Raw genomic sequence first — 22,339 nt, forward strand, 5'->3', positions numbered from 1 at the left:
AAATTCTCCAGCCTCAGATTCCTAAGTACCTGGAATCACAAGCCTGCAGCACTTTGACCTGGCTGAGGTCTAAACGTTATCTAACTTATCCAGTGTTCCACATTTAGTGTTACTCTCAGTAGCCACTTGGAATGAGTTCCTTTGGCCAGAGATTAAATGCACCCTGTCTTCCTAAAATAAACCAGGTCTATAACTTTGCCCCATGTTTAACATGGTACAAAGAGGCTATAGGTACCAAAGAATGATGTTAGTTATTCCAACATATCTTAAGCCCTGATCTCTGATGCATTTGTGTCTATGAAAGGCTTGTTTAAAACATGAAAATCAGGAGCACTTAGGAATAACATTTCCTATTTGCTCATTTCTGTATCCCACTGTCTATCAGTGGATTCATCCTCTAATAATTTGACCATTTGGGATTAGCATCATTTGCCCATACCCCCATTATCTCTCAAAGTTCAGGTAGTGAGACTGGATCAGTTCAGGACTTCCCTCCCAAGGCATCTCTCACTCTTCCTCATCCCAGCCACACAGTGTTCCATGGAGTCACTGTATCAAAGTGACTCCTGAGTGGCTTTCCTGAAAAGACTGCTAATTTCTACAACAAAGAATCGCACAAGTATCATACAAACAGAAGGTATTTCCATGAGAAAGGAAGAGGCTGGTGGTCACAGCACAGTGGGGAAACAGACAGCATGAGAATGTGACAGTCACCAAGGAAGGGGGAACCTCAGCTGAAGATTTGCCACCATCAGACTAGCCTAAGTGCACGGAAGTGGGGGGGCATTTCCTTCATCACTGATTTATGTAGTAGGGCCCAGTTCACTGTGGGTGGTGCCATCCCCTGGGCAGGTGGTCCTGGGTTACATATGAAAGCAAACTAAGCAAACCCTTAGAAGTGTTCCTCCATGGTTCCCACTTCTGCCCTGCTTGAGCTCCCTCCCTGTGTTCCCACAATGATCCACTATGATTAGGACATATAAGCTAAATAAACCTCTATGTCCCCAAGGTGCTTTTGGTCATGGTGTTTATCAGCAATAGAGATCATACTGGAAAGAGACATGCCATGCCACTGATTATCTCAGGACATGAGCATCCTTTGGGACATTCGCTGTCTGCTTTATACTTCAGAGCTGTACATGTACATATTAGATTTTTATGTCATGCCAACTCAATTTCTCTGACAAACTTATGATTACCATTCCCTCCCAAACTGAAACTAAACTCAACTGAAATGAGAACCATCTGGTAGGATGCACTCGTTGAGTTTTCTCATTGTACTGTCTTCCTTGGAGATAGCATTCAGCAGCTGTATTCCATTTTAGTGAGCTATAGATCTGCTTGGACAGATGTATAGAAAGTATAAAATCACCAAGGATTAAGACTCTTAAGGGGATGGGGAGATGCCTCATTTGGTAAAGTGCTTGCTGTACAAGAATGAAGATTTGACTTTGTATCCCCAACACCAATGTAAAAAGCTGTATGTGGTAGCTAGCACATGTGTGTAACCCTAGCACTTGCAAGAACAGAGGAATTCTGGAGTTCTCTGTCCTGTCCAGCCAGTCAGTAAGCTCTGGGCTCAGGGAAAGACCTTGTCTCAAAAACTAATATAGGCAGTGATAGAGGCAAATGTCAAACATCAACTCCTGACCCTATATGTGCAGGTATGCGCACGCGCGCGCGCGCACGCACGCGCACACACACACACACACACACACACACACATATTTTCCATATTGTTTATCTAATACAAAAGTGCATATAAAAACATAAATTTGGTGAAGTTAAATTTTAAATGTGGTGTCACCACTTCTTCCTGAAACTCTGCTGGTCATTACCTTTTATCCCACAAACAATACACATTGAGAAAAGATACTCAAAATTTAATGAACTGATCTTTAGAGATGTTAACAGTTCCAGATTATGTCATGTTTTTACTATGAGAAACTAAACAAGTATTAAAATGAACATCTTGTAACTAAATGCCCATTACTAAGTTAGATGCAGCTCTCCCTTTAAAAGGGAAAGTTGGGGCTGGGGATGGGGCTTAGTATGGCATGGTGGTGCACATTTATAATCCCAGAACTTGGGACAGTGGAGATGGGCAGATCCACCTAGCTGAAATGGAAAGTTCTAGAGTCACTGAGGACTCTGTCTAGAGGAAATAAAAGAGACAGTGATACAGTCAAGGAAGTCAGACTCTGAACACTATACGCACACATGTAAATGAAGAGACATGCATACACATATACACTATACACATACAAAGAGAAAGTTGGCATAGTTGGATTTACAGGAGCAAGACACAGTCATTTACAATGGCAGCCTTGGATGGGAGCACAGCACTTTTGACTTTTACCTTGTCCATGGACCATTTATCATGGGAATGCTCTGCATATTTGTTAATGAAGTATTCCAACTTCTCAGGAATTGTAATGCTATAAGAAAAATAAATGAAAGGAGCTTGGTGTTTTATAGAATGCACAGGCAAATGTATAATTTACTCACAGCTGAGTAATACTCAGATTCCATTCAACTCAAAACTGTTAAAAAATAGTTGTGACAAAGGATTGCTTCTTCACATTGCCACACAATGTAAGTACAGCATATCATGTTCTACATATTCATCTCAAAGTCAGACATCATTTATTGTGTTAATATAAAAATAGATGTAATAATATATGTTAGTTAAAATATATTCACAGATGAAGGCAATAGATTATACAAGAAATTCAAACAAACCCAAACCAACACTCAGTAAGTTTAAAAGCATGCTTCTCCCTTATATTTTTCTTAGGAGTTGTCCTGTCTTTTTAAACTGTGTTTATTAAATTATGAATGAACAACTGTTGACTTCTGATCTGCCACCTTTTTAACTTAATTTCATTGAATTAGTTATGTGTTAATACTTTCTGATGTTAGTTCTCCATATAGATAACATTATGAAGTGTTACTAATTTGGGCTATAGGGAAAAGTAATTATTAAATGCATGCTTTATTGTTTGACATTACTTATTCTTGATTCTTTTCTTGTTTCAATAATAACTTATCGTATCCATGCCCAGCATGTACAACTGATGAATGGGCCTAATGATAAATGTTAAAGCTTGTGATTATCAAATGTATCTGTGAATGGGGAATTGAATACACTTTCAACTTCTTGATAAATATAACTTACTAAGTTGAGTTCTATATAAAACAGCATAGTGAGATGGTTTTCTGATCTTTGCCAACAACTAGTTATCAATTAGTAACTGACAAACACATATTTAAGAAGCCATACTTAAAAAAATCATACTCAAGTAAAAATTACTCAAACCACCAGGTAAACTTATATTGAAATTTTTCTCTAGAAAGCAACCCTGGGTAGATTATCATGCATGCTCAACACTTGTTAGTTAATTGGATTTCATTATTCAACAACCAAACCATGATGTTGTTCTTCTGAAAACTCTGGATTATTCTGTATGTGAGCAGACCAGACACTTACCCATGGAATAATGTTATTCTGTGATGTTTTGGTGACTTACTTTGAAAGAAATACAAAGGACCAATTACATAATCCAAACACTTAGGGGCGAACATTTTTCACAGGACTGTCATGTAATAGCAAGCATGTACTTTAAAGACATTCTGAGATTAATGGCACATTGCTTGGGCTGCTATTCTGATTGGTTTAGGGGGCTAAACCAGCTGGGAGTTGCTCTGAAGTCTCAAAGTTCAGTCAGATTAATTTAGTAGTGGTGTGTCTTGCCAAGTTATGATGTCAACAATATACTAAGTGAAAAGGCAGTTTTACTCAAAAAATGGGGAGCTGTATTCTTACTCAAACTTCAAACACATGAATCACTCATGTATCCCATGCATCTCATTTGTAGAACAACTTAGGAAACTAAGTGCATATATGAAGCTTGATAGAGATCATATGTTTGATCTTAGTTTAAAGGCTTTCAATTCTGTCCACATTATGACTATATGTCTATTTCTTGTGCCAATTTCTACTTGATATTCCTTTCGTCTCTTTGTGATGTAGGATATCACCAACAAAGCCTGAGCCTGGCCAAGATGCTGTGATGGGTGGCATGATCCTGTCACTCACAGGAGCAGCATTGCAGTAACTCTTTGGAACTATTCTCAGCTAAAGATGGGGTTGATTGTGGATACACATCACAGTTAAATTTTCAACTAAATAAAGCTCATACATCTTGCTGAGTCTCCTTCCTCTAGATATTATAATGTGGCTATCCACTGAAACTGCTCCTAAGGTAATGAGTACCCAAGAGGGTACACACCTATTTCTGTTATTGGTATATTCACCGTTAATTTTACTGCCTTCTGACAATTTCAAGGGGCTCCTATTCAAAGGGGTCATGTACCAGAGAAAGTTCACTTCAGTACCTTATTCAATTTCAGACTTCACACATCATTTACAATAAAAATCTGCTGCAATAGAAAGAGTCCATACTTTGAGGTATCAACAGGTTGTGGGTTAAAGTTCCCTTCAGAATCCATGGATGACTGTTTTTCCATCATACTGACATAGTTTGACTCCATGTAGTCTGGAGGTAAAGCTCCCGCAACTGCACTCAGGCAAGGCAGGGCCAGTTTGAAAAGTTCTTGTTCGTATTTCTGGCAAAAGAACAACAATGATAAGCTTTTATCTATATGAACCCTGATGTGGCTTGCTGACAAATATCCCCCACAGGCTCATGTGTTTGAACACTTGAATTCTAACTGGTGGCACTGTTCTGGAGTAATAGAACCTTTACAAGGTGAATCCTTGTTGGGCAAAGATTACTGTATAGTGCCCTCTCTCCTCCTCTCTCTTTCCTGTATTCCTTTCCCTCTCTTCCTCCCAACTCCCTGTTTCCTAACTGCCATGTGGGCTCATTTCAGCTACTATGCCTTCCCTGTCATGAAGGATGTGGTAGTTTGAATGCCATTGGTCCCAATAAACTCATAGGTAGTGGCACTATTAGGAAGTATGGCCTTGTTGGAATAGGTGTGACCTTGTTGGAGGAAGTGTGTCACTGTAGGAGGCAGGTCTTGATGTCTCCTATGCTCAAGATTCACCCAGTGTTCATTTTCTGTTGCCTGCACAAGATAGAGAACTCTCAGCTACCTCTCTAGTACCATGTCTACCTGCGAGCCAAGATGTTCCACCATGATAATGGACTGAACCTCTGAACGGTACTCAACCCAATTGAGTGTTTTCCTTTATAAGAGTGGTCATGGTGTCTCTTCACAGCAACAGAAACCTTAACTAAGACAATGGATTGTATCTCCTCTGAAACTAAGAAACAAAACAAATTCCTTTCTCCTCCAAGTTGCTTTGTGTCTGCATATTTCACCACTAACATCTGTGAACCACATATCTAATCTCTTACATTCCTCCACTATTTTAATTTCAGGAACAGTGTTATGATCACAAGATATATGTGGCAATAATGATTATTGAAAATCAATGTGTAGTGGAGTCTCAACATGCATTATTAAGAAAGGAAGAAAATAAAAAGACAACTTTCCATTGTTTTGCTTTGTTGAAACAGGATCACACCCTATAACCCAGACCCAACTGGAGACTCATCTATGCCACCCACGCTGTCCTTGAACTTAAGAACCTCCTGCCTCAACCTCCTCTGTGCTGGTGGTATAGGCATGCAAGATCACACTTGGCACTTTCCAGTCTTAGTAAAAACACCATTCCACTATAAATATCATCTGACAGAGAACCTGGGGCTGTTTGTTGCTTTATCGATACATATAAATCCACCCCTGGATCTTCAATTACCTTTTGAGACAAAGCATCAAAAATGCCCCAAAATAACTTTCTTGATAAATGAAGTTCTTCTTCTGAGGCAGCACCAAAATTGCCCCACCCTCCAGGCAGGCAGTAATATTTCCAGCATCTTTCATAATGATTTGTCAGGAGCTGTGTGGAAAAGTGGTCAGAGAATTAACAGGCTAAAACATATGTATATGTTTCTATTCCTCTTCCATGGCATTCTGAATCCTATATAAGGTCCATGGAAGGAAAACTATCAAATCCATGTTAGGTTTTGTTTTGTTTTGTTTTGTTTTTTGTTCCCCCAACAGAATTACTTGAATATTATGCCTCTTTCAAATTAAATACTGATTACAGTACAAAGCATGGACCAAATGTTCAACTTTGAAAACATATCTTGAGGCAGGCTGGAGAGATGGCTAGGTGGTTAAGAGCATTTGGTGCTCTTGCAGAAAGCCCAGGTTTGGTTCCCTGCGCCTACTACATCAGGCAGCTCACAAGCACGTTAGTTCCAGATGATCTATCACCTTCTTCTGGCTTTAATTGTTACTGTATTTACATGCACATACCCACACACACATACAAATATAACTAATGTATCTTGGACAGTATTTTTTCTGGGCTTACTTTGATATTTATGTGCTATAGAGTTCTACTTCCTCTCATTTCCTTTACTCATAATTATGTGAACAGTTATCTACTGGACTCCACGCACAATTATCTCTTAGAGTCCAGGTATAAAACAAAAGATATTGATGGTAGAATGGCCCAGATACATCAAGTGGGAACTGTATCTCTGTGGATACTTTTATTGCTTCTCTGACTTACCTTTCACCTGTGGTGGCCTCAGACCTTAATTCTATGAGTAAACTCTGAAAATGACTCTACATTTGTTTGCTACCTCAGGAAGCAGTCTTTGACCTACTTACATCAAAGGATCTTTCACTTATTTAGCAGCTTTGGGGAAAATTTATTTGTGATCTGTATGTGACAAATTTATAGAAACAATGTTAGGGAGTCTACAATATTGTACTGTTTATTTAAGGTGATGCACACAAAGACACACACACACACACACACACACACACACACACACAATTTCATAAGGCCTTTCAATAACTAGGAGAAATTCCACAGCATCAGAGACCAAGCACACTAAGTCTAAGAGACATATGATTATTAACAAGAAGTTAACTCAAGGAACCAGGGACCACATAGTGCCAAGAATCCCTGGTATTTACCTTAAGAGGCATCTTTGCATGCTCATTCAACTGTGGAACATCAAATACCAGTCTTCTGAGTAGGTGTTGCATCATAGAAGGTCGTAGTTGGCTGTTGGAACAAGGCCAATTGTAATAATGGAGACAATCTCATGACTTAGACATCCATATATTGGACTATAAAAATTAATTCTTGATACAGAAACTTCACAAACTTCATAATAATTAAAAAGGGGCCATGCCATAAAGAAAATTGGCCCAGAGAGTTACCCACTTACCCACATATAGAGAGCAGGCAGACTTCTATGGAGTCCCGCTGAGCTTTGGTGAGGGAACATCCCTTAGACAGTCTGTACACAGTATGCAACAAAGAGTCAATGAGGGAAGCATGGTGCTCTGTTCCAGCAAACAGGGGAGCACATCTTGTTAACAAAGGCAGGACAGCTGTGCAAAGGTACCGATTGAGGGCCAAGGCCATGTCCGTAGCACTAAGTGCAGCCTAGAGAGGAATAAGAGGACACAGCCTTGTGTATCAGAAAGACTCAACACACTGCCACATAATCTTCCTATCTGGAAACAACAACAGGATGACATCTGAAAATGCTGTCCTTAGATCAAATTTTATCCATGGCTCACATGGTCTTCACCACTTAAAACCATCAACTACTGATGGCTCATTAGTAGACTGACATGAATGCAACAGTATCTGTCTTCTCAAAGGGCTCAGGAAATCAAAGCTCAAGGTTAGGTTGTAATTATATCATCTCCCCTAATATCTGTGATGGTATCCAGAATTTAGTAAACAGCCATATGCAATCTGGAGGAATATTATGAGCTTGACCTGGAGCAAGGGAACTCTGAAAAGACTCAGACCTCAGTAGGGTGAGTCATAGTAGAAGACATCCATGAGTACTTCCTTGTGGGCAGAAAGAAATGAACATATTTGCATAACTGATCTCAGATTTTTTCACAAAATCTGAATTCAACTGATTGTCAATCATACTTTTACTCATGTCTACAACTGTCAATCATCACTGTCCACTGTATCACTATGTTGACATCTCTACTCTTCAGATTCGGAATGTCAAAGAAGATGAAACTGCCATCTTCTTTTTACAATTATGTAGGCATTGATTTCTTAACACAAAATCTAATCGTCCATGAGATCAAAGGGGGTAATTTAATTGAGGAGTAAGTAAATAAATCAAGATGATTTCAATGGAATTTGGTGCTCCACTTTACTCCGTCATGTTTTAGACGCTACCCTGACACTAGTAATGGCAGATCCGCCATGGAGCCACTCAACATACAGGACAGATACTACATAATAAGAACCTAAGAGAATGAGAATTCCAGGATGCCACTGTAACTGACAGAACTGCAGTGACCATTCAACTGCCTTAACACTCACTCCCTTTCAACAAGTAGCAAAAGTGCATAGGCAAATTTACTTATTTATATATGACTTTGTTCTTTGTATGTATGCACACGTGTGTGTATGTCTGTGAACACTTGTGTATACATACATGGTGAGGCAAGAGGTCATTGTCAGGTGTTCTCCTTAATCTCTCTACCTTCTTTTTTGAGAAATGATCTCTCATTGAACATGAAGCTTACTGATTCAGCTAGACTAGCCAGTCATCTACAGGAATCCTCCTGTCTCTACCATCCAATGCTTAGATTTTACACAAACACACACACACACACACACACACACACACACACACACACGTGTGTGTGCACTGCCATGCCTGGGTTTTGCACTTGGGTTCTGAAGGATAAACTCAGGTCATCATGCTTATGTGGCAAGCACTTTATCAATTGAGCCATCTCTATCTCTAAAACAATTTCCAAGCTCATAATGGATACGCATTAATAGACATCCCTATGACCGCCTAAGTTAAGCATAGACGAATTTCTTGGCTCCCAAAGCACCTCATTAGATTTACTGTCAGCCCTTTGAGGCAGGTAGTTCTACTAGTCAGTGAATTTCCTTTGGACAGGGTCTATTTGATTTTCTATTTACTCACTGCTTGCCTGAAAACAACACAGGTATGCAGTAAATGTTGGTTGATGATGAGAGGGTAAATGAACACCATGAGACATAGACTTCAGAATTTGAGAGTCAAGGGTACAAGTTCACTTTCCATATCATACCGTATCTAGAGAGGCAGCAGCTCGGAGATCTGGCAGAAAGCCAACCTCAAGGAGATGGAGGAGGAAATCTTGCACCTCAATTCCATAGACCCTGTCAAGGAACAAAACCATGGCTGCCTTGTGATCTGGGCAAAACCCCGCGGACATGTCAGGCTCCACCACCTTCCCATCTACAAGAGAGAAGGTGACATGTTGGTGGTCAATGGCCTGGCCATATGTGAGTTGATGACATATGGCTTTTTGCCAACCATGTCATGTTTCAAATAAGTATATTAATGAAACATTTTCCTGTTTCACTATCCTCACACAAATGTGTGCATGACTGGAGAAGAAGGGCAGAGCAATTTGAACCTAGGGTCATTTAATGTCTTCTGGGCATCTGTTGGTTCACTTCATACTTGTAAAGTCATAATATCTGGCAGATGCCAAGAATGAAAAAGAAGGCATCAGATAGACATGGTAAAATGTGGAGTGACTATCATGGAGAGTTAAAAATAAGAAGCACATATTTCAACTCTTGTTAAGGACTATTTGTTTAAACTCATTGTGGTGGTTTGAATAGGAATGCTCCCCATAGATTCATGTGTTTAAATGTTTGGCCCATAGGGAATAGCACTATACTATTAGCAGGTATGGCCTTGTTGGAGAAAGTATGTCAATGTGGAGTCAGGCTACAAAGTTTAATATGCCCAATCTAGGCCTAGTGTAGTAGTCTCTTTCTGCTACCTGTGGATCAAGATGTAGAACTCTCAGCTCCTTCCAGCACCATGTCTGCCTGCATGCCACCATGCTTCTCCCCAAGATGATAATGGACTATATCTCTGAAACTGTTAGTCAGCCCCAATTAAATATTTTCCATTATAAGAGTTGCCATGGTCATAAACCCTAACTAAGACACTCATGCTCTACCATGTGATAGTCAGGTCACTTTTCCATGGTTATTGTTTACATTATGATTATAAATGAAATACCATTAAAGAGATTATAATTCCATAGTAATCATAAAGTGATAAATCAAGACCATGAAACCAGCATGGATTTCATATAACATAGACTTTATTAATTACATTTGAGAGTCATGTCATTTTTCTCTCTCAATATCCAATGTTTGAAGTCTATGTAGATGAATGAATTCCTTATAGTAATTTCTTAAGCTCATAGGTTAGGGACCATTAGTATGAAAAATTATGGGACTGTATGGGGAGCTTATTTGATCATATGATAATTATGCCAAACTCATTCTGGCAGCACACAGTGAGAGTCTATGAATAGTATCACAGAATTTTTCACATGGGTGTCATGTTGAAGGAAACAGAACAGGGAAGGAGGACACATGACCATCACCAGCCTGATATAGCTTCTCACTTGAAGTCAAGGAATGAATTTTATATTCCTACCATGAAAATGAATAAATAATATTTTAAATAAAATAAAAATGTGATGCTCATTAGTTCCTGTTTATTATTATAAAAATCTCTAATATAACTAATACTATTTTGCTTTACATTGTAAGAAAAATAGTTTAGTGTTTAAACTGCTGCCAAGTACTCTGCTTGGAATATGATAGGTGGACTTGTTAGGTGGTAGACCTGAGTGGTGAAGCTGGGAGAAGCTCTAGAAGACAACCCAAAACCTGTGTCTATCTGTAAAGATGAACAGGCTATTGCAAGAGTTTGTTCCCTGCCTCCATGATGAAGCATCAGATTTTTAAACAGGAGACTGTCTTATCCCTGGCACAAAACAAACCATGGGATCTTGACTATTCTCAAAAGGGAGACAGGGAGGAGGCAGCCTAGAAAACTACAATGATGTCCTGGTGGCTGTGCTCCTAAGAGTCAGGTACCTCTTTCTTGATCTTCAGACTACAAATTGGTTGCCACCATTGTATCAAAAGCTAATGTACCAGGGCATCTTCCCACACATGAGCACTGATGAGGGGGGTCTTCATTCTCCAAAAGTCATCATTGCAATATCATTTGCATTGTGGTTTTACTCCCTCTGTGAACTTTTCTGGAGGACCATAAGAAGGAACACCCTTAAAGGGAGACTAGCCTACCATGACTAGGGAAGGAAGATGGGGAGCTATCTTGTATCACAAATATACAATCTGCCTCAAAAATTCATAAAAGGTTCTTTAAAATTCACAGTGCTGAACCCACTGCACTGTTTTGGGACAGTGCACTTTCAGGACATTACCTTTTGGGACAGCACAGTTTTGGGACAATGCACTCTACCCTCTTTAGATTAAGTACTTACTTTGCTTTGCTGAATAAACTTCTGAAAATGTCTGCACCTCTTAACATTTCCTTCAAAAATTCTAGAACTGAGAGGTCTCTCCATGAGGGGGTAACTGACAAGTTTTATGATCTGCATATGAGGTGAATGTCTTGATGCTTATTCAAGAGGTGGTGAGCACCGACTTTTGGGAAGGGGCGGAACTTGTCCAAGTTCATGACCCAGTGACTGGCACTGCACAAGTAGAAGTTACTAAAATGGGCTCAACATTTATCCTGGGATGATTTAATTTTCAGTTTATTTACATTTGTATGGCATAGGTTTTCAAAATAAATAGCGATAGAAAATTCCCCTCAGCCTCATTTACAAAAACAAACAAAACTAACAAATAAACAAAAAACCCACTCAATATTGGCATTTAAGGTCTTGGAGTTCTACTATTTTACCATCTAGCTCTACTTAAATAAAAATGGAGCCACTCAGAGATGCAAACAATTCTTTACTTTTCAAACACTTATCCAAGATGACATTGATTTTATTTTACTTTTACAAATTTATTACATTTGTTTATTTATCCATGCATGTGTGCCACGGCCTTAAGCAGAGGTCAGAGGACACCTTGCAGGAGTTATTTCTCTCCTTCCACCATGTGGGTCCCAGGGATTGAACTCGAAGACCCTTTAACATTGATTTTAATATATTCACAATTGCCTGTGAATCAAAACCCACTGATGTACAACCATGTTCTATTGTTTCCACCTCCTCAAACACACAGGACTCAGTGCAGCTAAGGTAATGCCCACTGTTACAAATGAGGGTGCATCTAACTGAGTGGAAGAGGGGAGAGGGGATGTTCATACTGATGAAATTTTGACTAAGTACTGTCCTCCCAGTCCCGAGTTACACAGGATGGAAGCTGGTCTTACCTTTGGCTATGGTTGGCATTTGAAATGCAATGCTGATTACACCCACCAAGTCTCCCAGTGGAATCAGGGATCGCAAAATAGACCTGATTCGGATGGCTTCTCCCTTTCCAGCATGAATCAACTAGGCAAGAAAAGGATAAAGCAAGCTTAGAAGCAGCCATGTATTCTGTCCATAGTTCTGTTAGAAACTTAAACCATGAGAATCCAAGGTTAAAACACTTGTCTTTCCTGAATATCCCATCTCAGATACACAAGCAGACAATCATACCTTACAGTTCCCATAAATAAGAAGAAACACTAGGTTATACACACTACAGTCTAGGCTACCTGGTTTTCCCAAAAGGACTCTATTTTTTAATAATGTTTGGGGTACCAAAACAAACTGAAAATCAGATAAGTTTATGAACAATTACCCCTAAAATTACATATACCGACCAATAACCAGAGAAAATAACACAATAAAACAGCTACTATTTCAGCCACTGAAAATAAACTAATATTTGTGATTTATTTAGCCTCTTTCTGTTCTTGAGATTGGGAGTTAGACTTATAGCCACCCAATTTCCACCCTGATTCTTGGAGGAGGAAGTCAATTCCATTTCAGACTTCTGGCTGGGGAATTCTCATGATGCCAGTAGATCAGGATAGTCAAGAATCTCAGAGGATTTCTGGAATAAAGCAGAATCAGCATCTGTCCACCTTCATCACAAAGCCAGAAAAGCAAGTGAGATTCATGGCCTGGTGGAGGACTCAACTACAGTGGAAGACTAGAAAGATGTTTGGACTTCAGAAAAGGCAAGGTGAATCATCATTAATCTGTTTTAGTGTTTCCAGACCCTTAAGATAGGCATGACAATAACACTAAAAGCTTCTATGTATCGTTATAATTTCTTTCTTAGTTCCTCTGAGACAGGCAAAGGTACAAATTGTGTGACCATCCATGTTTTTGTCTACAACCATCTCTAGCACATGGATTTTCCATTATCCATTCCCAGTTACCAATGTGGAAAAAAATCACATTATCTGCAGAAACTGGGTTAAAAAAATGATTTTAGCCCTTCCAAGAAGGCCTCAGGGGGGCACATTAATCTCACTGTGATGGGCAAATAAAATAGACATCCCTATCACAGGTGGATGGGAAGGAGGATTCTGGATGGGTGAGTGGACATGGGAACAGGAGGGACTGGGTGAGGGAGGAATGAGGGAGAGAGTACTGGGAAAGACAACTAGAATCAGGGACAGCTCTGGGATAAGCTAGAAACCTGGTACAATGGAAATTCCCAAGAATCTATGAGGTTGACCCTAGCTAAGACTCCTCGCAATGGCAAATACAGAGCCAGAACAGGCAAGACTTAGAATAGAGGAACTGGAACCTCAGGCCAGCCACATAACCTAACACTGACAACCTTTCCTGCCTACAAGATATTCTGGGGGTACTTTGGTGATCCCCTATGAGAAGCTTTACCCTCCCTGAGGAGTGGATGGGGGATGGGATGGGGGACTGGTGGGGAGGATGGGAGGACAGGAGGGAGAGGGAACTGGGATTGGTATATAAAATAAGATTGTTTTTAATTTAAATAAAAATTAATTTTAAACAATATTCTGGGGTAAAGGTGGCAGAGAAATTATGGGACTGTCAAACAAGTAACTAGTCTAACTTGAGATCCATATTATAAGAGACAGCTCACCCCTGACACTGCTGAAAGGGCCAGTATCCAGAAATACCTAGAGACCTATAATATAATCAAATGTGAATGGCAAAAGTCAATGAAATGATTCCTAATGATATTCTGCTATACTCATAGATTGTTATCTAGCCCAATTGCCATCAGAGAGTCTTAACATAGCAACAGATGGAAACTGATGCAGAGACCCACAGTCAAAGAGGTTGAGGAGCTTGAGAAATTCGATGGAAGGGGATGAAGGATTCTGAGAGCCAAAGGGGTAAGGATACTACAAAAAAATCACAGAATCAAATAACCTGAGTTCATATAACTCACAGAGACTTAACCACCAACAGGTAACAGAGGCAGAGTGTCTCTACTCCCAAAGATAGGAGTCCCACAAAAAGACCACACTACACAACTGTAACATATTTGCAGAGGGCTTAGGTCAGTCCCATGCAAATATGTTACAGTTGTGTAGTTTGGTCTTCTTGTGGGACTGCCTATGTTTCCTCCAACATGTCTCACATGATCAGCACAAATTTCATTGAGTGAGACATAGGAAACCTACTTGCTAGCTCCCCCACCCCCAAATAAGAAAAGTGACTTTCTTTTCCCTAATAGCCATCAACTGCCACTAGCTCATCAGCTATGGGAAGGGCTTCAGGAGCCTGAAGGCTATTATAGAGAACCACAACTGGTCAAGGTGCAGAGAATAAGTGACTGAGGAGAACCCACCCCCAAATGAGTCATTCGTAACACAACCCTTACACTCAAGGCCTAAGAAGCATTGTAGAACAGGGAGCAGACAATGTCTATGGACCAGAAGACCAAGAGGCTGCTGTGAAATAGGTTTTTCTCGACATGACAGAGATGCTACACATATGAACTCTCAACAACTATGTCTGTCTTACAATTTTGAAATCAATAATGCCCCAAACTCTACTTATGTAGAGATAAGCATTATATGGAAGGAATCAGTTATTGCTGGAAGCAGTGGTTTTCCATCAGAGAAAAAACTGTACAGGGAAAATATATTCTCTTCTTCAAATGCAAGGAGACCACATAAGTTTTAAAGACATATGGGTAACTACATATTCCATTAATGACTTGTATTGAAAATCTCATTACTAATTTTTATAGCCAATGAGACATTTCCAACTAAACAAACACTTGTTCAGCAATTAGGCCACAGCTATTACTTTTAATGAAGCGTAAATATTACTAGTGCAGGATGCTGCTGTGAGCTCTACCACCCATGATGTTTCCTCATTGATGACTGTATCAAGATTGTTACCCTCCAGCCCCCAAACAAACTCACGTGCATTTCAGGAGCACAGCGGCCAAGCAAGTCAATCAAAGCTGCATAGAAGGTCATGATCGCATTCCCCATGTGGATGGTGTCATCTTCCTCCTCTTCTATATCACTTTTGGGATTTTTTCCCCAAAAGAAACAGAAAGTAAATGAAGGTGCAATGCTCAGAGGAAAGGCGATACCCTTTTCCTACCAGTACTTTCACACATCTCAGATATATCAGGGAGATATCTTTCAAGCAAAATAACAAGGAGTTAAGGGTCAGAATTGGAACTCTATTACCCAAAACACATTGCAAGGGCATAGTAAGATTCCTGCCAAGGGAAAGGGGAAGAATTGCTCACTTGATGGATTCTGATCATTTCCCTTTTTTTTCAATCTTAAAGATTTTCTTTTTATTTGTGTGTGTGTGTGTGTGTGTGTGTGTGTGTGTGTGTGTGTGTGTGTGTGTGTACATGTCTGCAATGCCTTTGAAAGACAGAATAAGGTGTCAGATGCCCCAAAACTTGAATTACTTGCTGCTTGAGTTGGGTATTGAGAACCAAACACAAGGGAATCTCTGGAAGAACATCAAGTACTCTTAACCAATGAGCCATCTCTCCAGCCCCTTACTTCTTTTTTCTGTTTATCTTTTGAGCTAGTGTACAAACAAATGGCTTTCACTAAGGTATTTTCACATATGGATAACATACTTTTTCACATTCATTCTCCCCTCGCCCTGCCTCCTCCCAAATAGCTCCTTTTTGTTTTTATTATAGAGAAATACACACACACACACACACACACACACACACACACACACACACACACACACACACACACACATATATATATATATATATATATATATATATATATTATAATTTCTAATGCCAGACAATGTATTAACAAAAGAAATGTGGAAAGAATATTGTGAAATAAGCTTAAGGGTGTTTTCTAAGTAGTACTCAAATGGAGAAAGGGAAACCAAGGACATCATATATGATAACATATGTCAGACCCCATGTATCATGTATACTGCTTGGTTTAGAGTAACATTTAGAAATGTTACTTCATGTATTCACTTATGCTGAACCAATTGCCCTACCCTCACTCTATCACCCACAGGTGATCTTTTTCTACCTGCCTGTTTCTTTCTCTACCTGCTCAAGATTTTCTTTCTTCAAACATTCCATTATCTTGATGATAAAATGTAAATGTGGACACCCCTTGGTGCCCCTGTCCTTCCTTGCTAGTGGCTGAAAGGAAGTATCCTGAACTGGACTCAATGGTCTGCAGAGTGACAGTAGCCTCATACATACACGAGGGAGGTTTCAAGCCTTTGTGTGCACGCCAGCTAACATGGTCCTGGCCTGAGCTCTCTGGATATATTTGCCTCTGTGAGTTCAGCTAAGGACTACCCTAACCATCTGTCTATCTGATAAACACGGAAGCTCTGTGTCTCTTCTGCCTGTGGCAGGAATAGGTTTCCTTACTTGAAAGCCTGTCCCCTCTGAGCGCTGTGTTTTATCTTTATAGTTGCACTAGCAGTGTGGGTGCTTGACACCCTTCAGAGGACATTCACCTCCACAGATTAAAAAACTATAAAGGTAAGGACACACAGGACACAAGTCCATCTGCCTTGCCTTAGGGACCTACTAAAAACCAGCATCAGTGTTTTCTGCCACACAACTGTCTCCAGTACATTAACCAAGCATTCTGCTCTCAGAATTGTGTCTGTTTTCCTGGATGTTACATCATACTCACCTGGCTGAATCCCCACTACCTTACTAAAGGTCTCTTTCTCTCTATCCAATAACATTATATAAGAGCTCATCTCAGGAGGCTGGAGAGATGGCTCAGCAGGAAAGAGAACTTACATCAAAAGCATAAGGACCTCGTTCAAATGACCAGGACCCAGATAAAATGCCAGGCATGGTCATGCATGCCTGTAACACCAGTGCTGAGGAAGGAGCAGATTCAGGAAGATTACTAATGCTTGAGAGCTGCCAGCCTACTTCCTAATTCAAAGAGTAACTGTCTCAGAGACTAAGGTAAAAAGTGACAGAGTAGGATAAACAGTACCTCCCTCTGACCCCTGCACAAGTAGGTACACACACACACACACACACACACACAACACACACACACACACACACACACACACACACACACACAATCATCTCAATACCACTGGACCTGAAGCCAGTTTCAGAAGCTCACTCCCATCATCTGTACTATGCAGGTATAACCAACCTGTGGCCTGTGGGTTGCACTATCCCAGGCTAGCTATAAATGTGGCCAAACACCTTGTAGATGACATTATGTCCCAATGTCAGGGATACAAGTTTCTAAACTGTGCTCTTTGCCTTGCTAGCCTGAAAATACCTGCAAAACACATCTCCTAATTCCATACAATCTCTCCAGCTTATCTCTAGATTCATTCAGCTTATTCCAATAGCCAGCTCACTCTCTTCTTGTCTAAGACACTCAGTTTTTATGAATGAAACTCTTCAGTGTCAGATAATGAAATGGTAATTAACATAATGTCAAATACATGTCCTCAATCTTGGTGGGGTGACATCATTTGCTGAGGGTGTGCACAGTAGACCTACAGGGTTTTGCTGGATCCACTGGTTGGGGAAGGGCCATCTCTAGAAGGATCCTCAGCTATTTTTATGGCTTCTTCCATGGCTGCAAGAAGACCATTGCCACCTTCTCCTCTCAAGGCAGGACCAAAGCACTCAGGCCTCCGGATGAGCAACCTTACCACAACATTTGCATTCTCTTCTACACTCTCCCCTGCAGTCAAAAGAGAAATGTAAACAAATAGAAGACTTTCAGGGACCATATATCATAAGCATCTCTCATTTAAAGAAACAGGTATACACTAGAAATAAACTATAATAGTGAATTCAGCTTTTAAATTGTATTTATTTATGGAGTGGAGGGGAGTCAGTTCACACACCACATGGAAACCAGAGAACAGCCTGCAGAAATAGTTTTTTTTTTTCATTCTACCCTGTGGGTTTCATGGATAGAAGTTAAGGGGCCAGCCTTGGCAGCAAGTACCTTTATCCAATGATCTATGTCACTGGCCCATAAATTCAACACTCAACACACATCACAACTTTTATGCACATTGTTGTGGTCTGCATGTTGAATAACCCTGAGAGAAACTTGTCTCCAACAGACACTGCTATCTTGGAAGTCTGTGGAGGATGACTGGGACCTGGGGCCTAACTGGCTATTGGCTATAGGCTGTCAGAGAGGTCCTTGAAGGAAATTCTGTATCCAGCTACCTCCTAACTCTTACTCTTTATTTCCTGGTTGGTGCCACATATGAGGCTGCATTGCAAGCTCCTGTCAACCACAAACAAAGCCAGTTAAGTCATCTTTCCTGCAGTGATAGACTGATTAAGTTTCTTCCTCAAGGTGCCACTCTCAAGTATTCTGTCATATCAGTGAAAAAAGTGACAGATATATCTATATATAGATATAGATATAGATAGATATATAGATAGAGATATATATATATACACATCATAAATTACTTCCTTTGGTAATATTTTCCAAGTAAAGCCAAATATTACAGAGACAGACTATTTGCTATGGAAGAAAATATTGCAATCTCAACCCTTAATAGCCAATTGCAAAAATTCTAGAAGGTACATGCAAATTTCAAGTTAAACAATGAAATTATGATCCATGTAAAAATGTAGTTTAAGTTATTGCTGTGGAAAGAAAACTATTAAATAAAGTATACAATTTCTTATATTTACTTCCTTTATGAAAAAGCTATGATGCACCCTTATTTTTTCATTTTGAAAAATATTAGTTTTTATTTTTAATTATGCATATACACATGTCTATGTGCATGAGAGCACAGATGCTCCATAAGGTGCTGTCAGATCTCTTGGAGCTGGAGTTTCAGGCAATTGTGAGCTGTTTCATATGGGTGATGGAAACTAAAACTGGGTCCTCTTCAGTGGCAGATAAGTGATCTTAACCCCTGAGTCATCTCTCCCACCCCAGAACCCTTATTTCACAGTTTTACGACTCCTCAAGCAGTCATGTCTTACCATTACAGAAGACAGCAAATCTGAGAAAGTCGAGGTATCTCTCTCCTTCAACTGGATTCCACCCAATGTCTGGGTAACCCTTAGACACCAGCATCTGACAGCTCTGCAGCCCACAGCCAGCCAGATATCGAACTACCTACAAACAAATGATAAACAAGGGGTTAGCCTTCACTTGGAAGTAACATGAGCCTATATTAAGCCTGGTCAGTGAGATTATCCAGAAGTGGTTTAAAACACACACATTTCATTTATTTGTGTATATGTATGTGTATTTGTGAGTGCAGGTACCCAGGGAAGCCAGAAGAGACCATTGGATTTCCTAGAGTTGGAGTTATAGACAGCTGTCAACTACTTGGTGTCGGTGCTGGGAACAGAATTTGAGTCCTCTAAAAGATCAGCAATCACTTTTATAAATTATATTTTTTATTTATTTTACATATGGACCACAGTTTCCCCTCCCTCCTCTCTTCCTGTTCCCTCCGCCTCCCATCTACCCCCCACACTGAGACATTTCTCTAGCACTAACAAATGTATCCTTTTTGCAATTCTTTTTAACATCATAATAACTAACACAAATTTGCTCTAGTTAAGCTTTAATAATAAGACACACTAAAATATAACAAGGTATAGCTGTCAAAATTATGAATGAATTCTACAAGAAAATAATTTTCTTGAATTCCATATCACATAACTCAAGAACTTTGCATACAAAAGTCATAATATCTGACACACCTCTGAATGTCTAATGACCTCTGGCCCAATTAAAAACCACCTCAGTGGATCCTCCCATAGCTCAGCTGGTAAAGAGGGAGGCTGTGAAACCAGGAACTCCTGTCTGAGATGCAAAGGTATCTTGGAGAGAAGTGAGTCATTCATCCATTCAGTGATGGAGTAGGTATGAGGAGGTGCTTAAGTGGGGGAACCCTAACTCAGAAGCAGATCTCAGCTCTGATTAGACATGTCCCATGATTATTTATGCTCCTTGAGTCAGTGTCAGAGTCAGTAAAAACTTGATATATACACTATCTGCAAGCCAAAAATCTAAAATCCCCAAAGCTGTGACATCTAAAACATTTTTAGTGTTGACATGAAGTCACAAACAAAAATGTCGACATCTGACTTCAGACAACAGGTCACATTCAAAAGGCAGATGCACCAAAAACACTCAATCAAATACTTCATTATATGTGCACACTAATGTTTTTTGTAATCCAGCAAACGTTAACATCTGAGTCACAATGGATTTCAAGCATCATGGAAAAGAGATACTCAGCCTGCCAATCAGCAGTACTTTTCAGTGCTGCTAAAATTAGCACATGAAATATGCCTGCCTGGTTTACCTTTAAGATATTTCATTTCATAGACACACTAATAGTGCTTAACATTTCATGAGGGATTGAGACATAAGAAGAAATCCATCCCCAAAGAAGCCATAGCCAATTGTGACAAAGCTTTGCAAGAATAATTTGACAAACTGAGTTCTATCCAGTTTAGAAACAAATGTTATAGCTAAAACTCTTATGTCTGTAGCATTGAGGCAAGTGATGTTCAAGAGAATGGTCAACTTACAGTACAAATTCAATGTTGTTTGAAAGGAGAACATCTTTGAAAAAAAAAAAACCTACAACATTCCATCTTCCTTCCAGGATACCCTTGCAGCCCCTTTTTCTCAATGAACTGCTTTCTTTCAGTACAAATTAGCTTGTGTTTTCAATAATATTCACACAATATTATTATGTGGCATACACCTTCATGCACCTGACTTCTCTTATGTGGTATAATGATTTTGAGATTTGGCCACATTGTAGTATAAGTTAATACTGAATTATTTTGTATTACTGCACATAGATGGATAGTCCATAGCTTCACTTACCAATCTGTACAGTGGTTGGTGTTTTAGCTATGGACTATGATGGGTTCCTTTCCATTGAGCAAATCCCTAGAAATGTGAAGGCTATGTGTACAGTTCATTGTAAAGAGTGCATGGTTAAACTGATAAACTGTTAGGCTTTTCAGACTGTGGAACATTCACTCAGCATCTCTTTGTGGGGGTATCCAGTTGCTCCACATTCTTCCTCTATATTTGGTATTATCTAGGATTCAGATATTACCTATTTTAAAGGGCTATACTTATGGGGGAGGTCCTTCTGTGTATATTAATGTCTTATTGGTTGATAAACAAAGTACTGTTGGCCAATAGGAAAACAAGATAGGTGGGACTAGGAGTCAAGGAGGATTCTGGGAAAGGTAGGAGAAAGAGCAGAGTCACAATGTAAGCCCGAGAAGACAGGACACTTCCACTGGCATCCGATAAGATAAGTCTTACAAAATATATAGATTTATGATAATTAAGACTGAGCTAGCAGATGAGAAATCCTAGTCACTGGCCAAGCAGCATTTGTACCTAATATAAGTCTCTGTGTGTTACATGGGACCATAACATGGAGGCGGGCGGAACTTGGGGGAAGCCTGGCAGAAAGCGCCCACGTGGCAGCAGGGCTCAGGTGGCTTGGTGGAAAGACTTAGTGTTATACTATACAAACAAAAATATTTTAAGTGATACATAGGAGCAAAGTCTCCTCTGTGAATCAGAGATACGAAGCTTCATGGTGCTGATCTGGAATGTCAGGGGGCCGGGAAGAGCTCACTGCTTTATACCTGTAACAGGGACATGCAGGTATCCCTCAGTGCCAACGCCTTCTCTAGAGCTTGGCAAACATTTGCAAAACTGCTGATATCACCAGTAGCGATATCAGTAGGAAGTGGTTTTTTAGAAACACATATGACATTTGTATCACAAAGATGCTATGGAACTGCACTTCTCAGAAAGATTTTCTGTTAAATGTTATATGAATATGTATGTGTGCATGTGTACATATATATAACACAAGTGATCATATAAAATGAAATGTATATATATATGCTTTAAATAAGAGAAAATAAAGTCATAAAAATATAATAGGAAGAGCTAAGGAA

The 22,339-nt window shown here is 39.7% G+C and overlaps 1 protein-coding gene across 1 annotated transcript in view; it reads right to left on the bottom strand.

Annotated features, from left to right (window-relative positions):
* The window catches only part of Ryr2 (ryanodine receptor 2), a 401,257-nt gene that overhangs the window by 152,437 nt on the left and 226,481 nt on the right, over positions 1-22,339 (bottom strand). The window contains exons 45-54 of the mRNA XM_035441718.1: positions 19,364-19,499; positions 17,897-18,083; positions 15,309-15,414; positions 12,324-12,444; positions 9,163-9,332; positions 7,284-7,504; positions 7,027-7,117; positions 5,792-5,932; positions 4,466-4,629; positions 2,360-2,438 (exon numbers count right to left, since the gene is read on the bottom strand). Coding sequence (XP_035297609.1) covers positions 2,360-2,438; positions 4,466-4,629; positions 5,792-5,932; positions 7,027-7,117; positions 7,284-7,504; positions 9,163-9,332; positions 12,324-12,444; positions 15,309-15,414; positions 17,897-18,083; positions 19,364-19,499 — 1,416 coding nt within the window. The remainder of the gene's footprint in view (positions 1-2,359; positions 2,439-4,465; positions 4,630-5,791; positions 5,933-7,026; positions 7,118-7,283; positions 7,505-9,162; positions 9,333-12,323; positions 12,445-15,308; positions 15,415-17,896; positions 18,084-19,363; positions 19,500-22,339) is intronic.

Source organism: Cricetulus griseus, chromosome 3 (assembly GCF_003668045.3).
Source record: "Cricetulus griseus strain 17A/GY chromosome 3, alternate assembly CriGri-PICRH-1.0, whole genome shotgun sequence".
NCBI classification, from domain to species: Eukaryota; Metazoa; Chordata; class Mammalia; order Rodentia; family Cricetidae; genus Cricetulus; species Cricetulus griseus.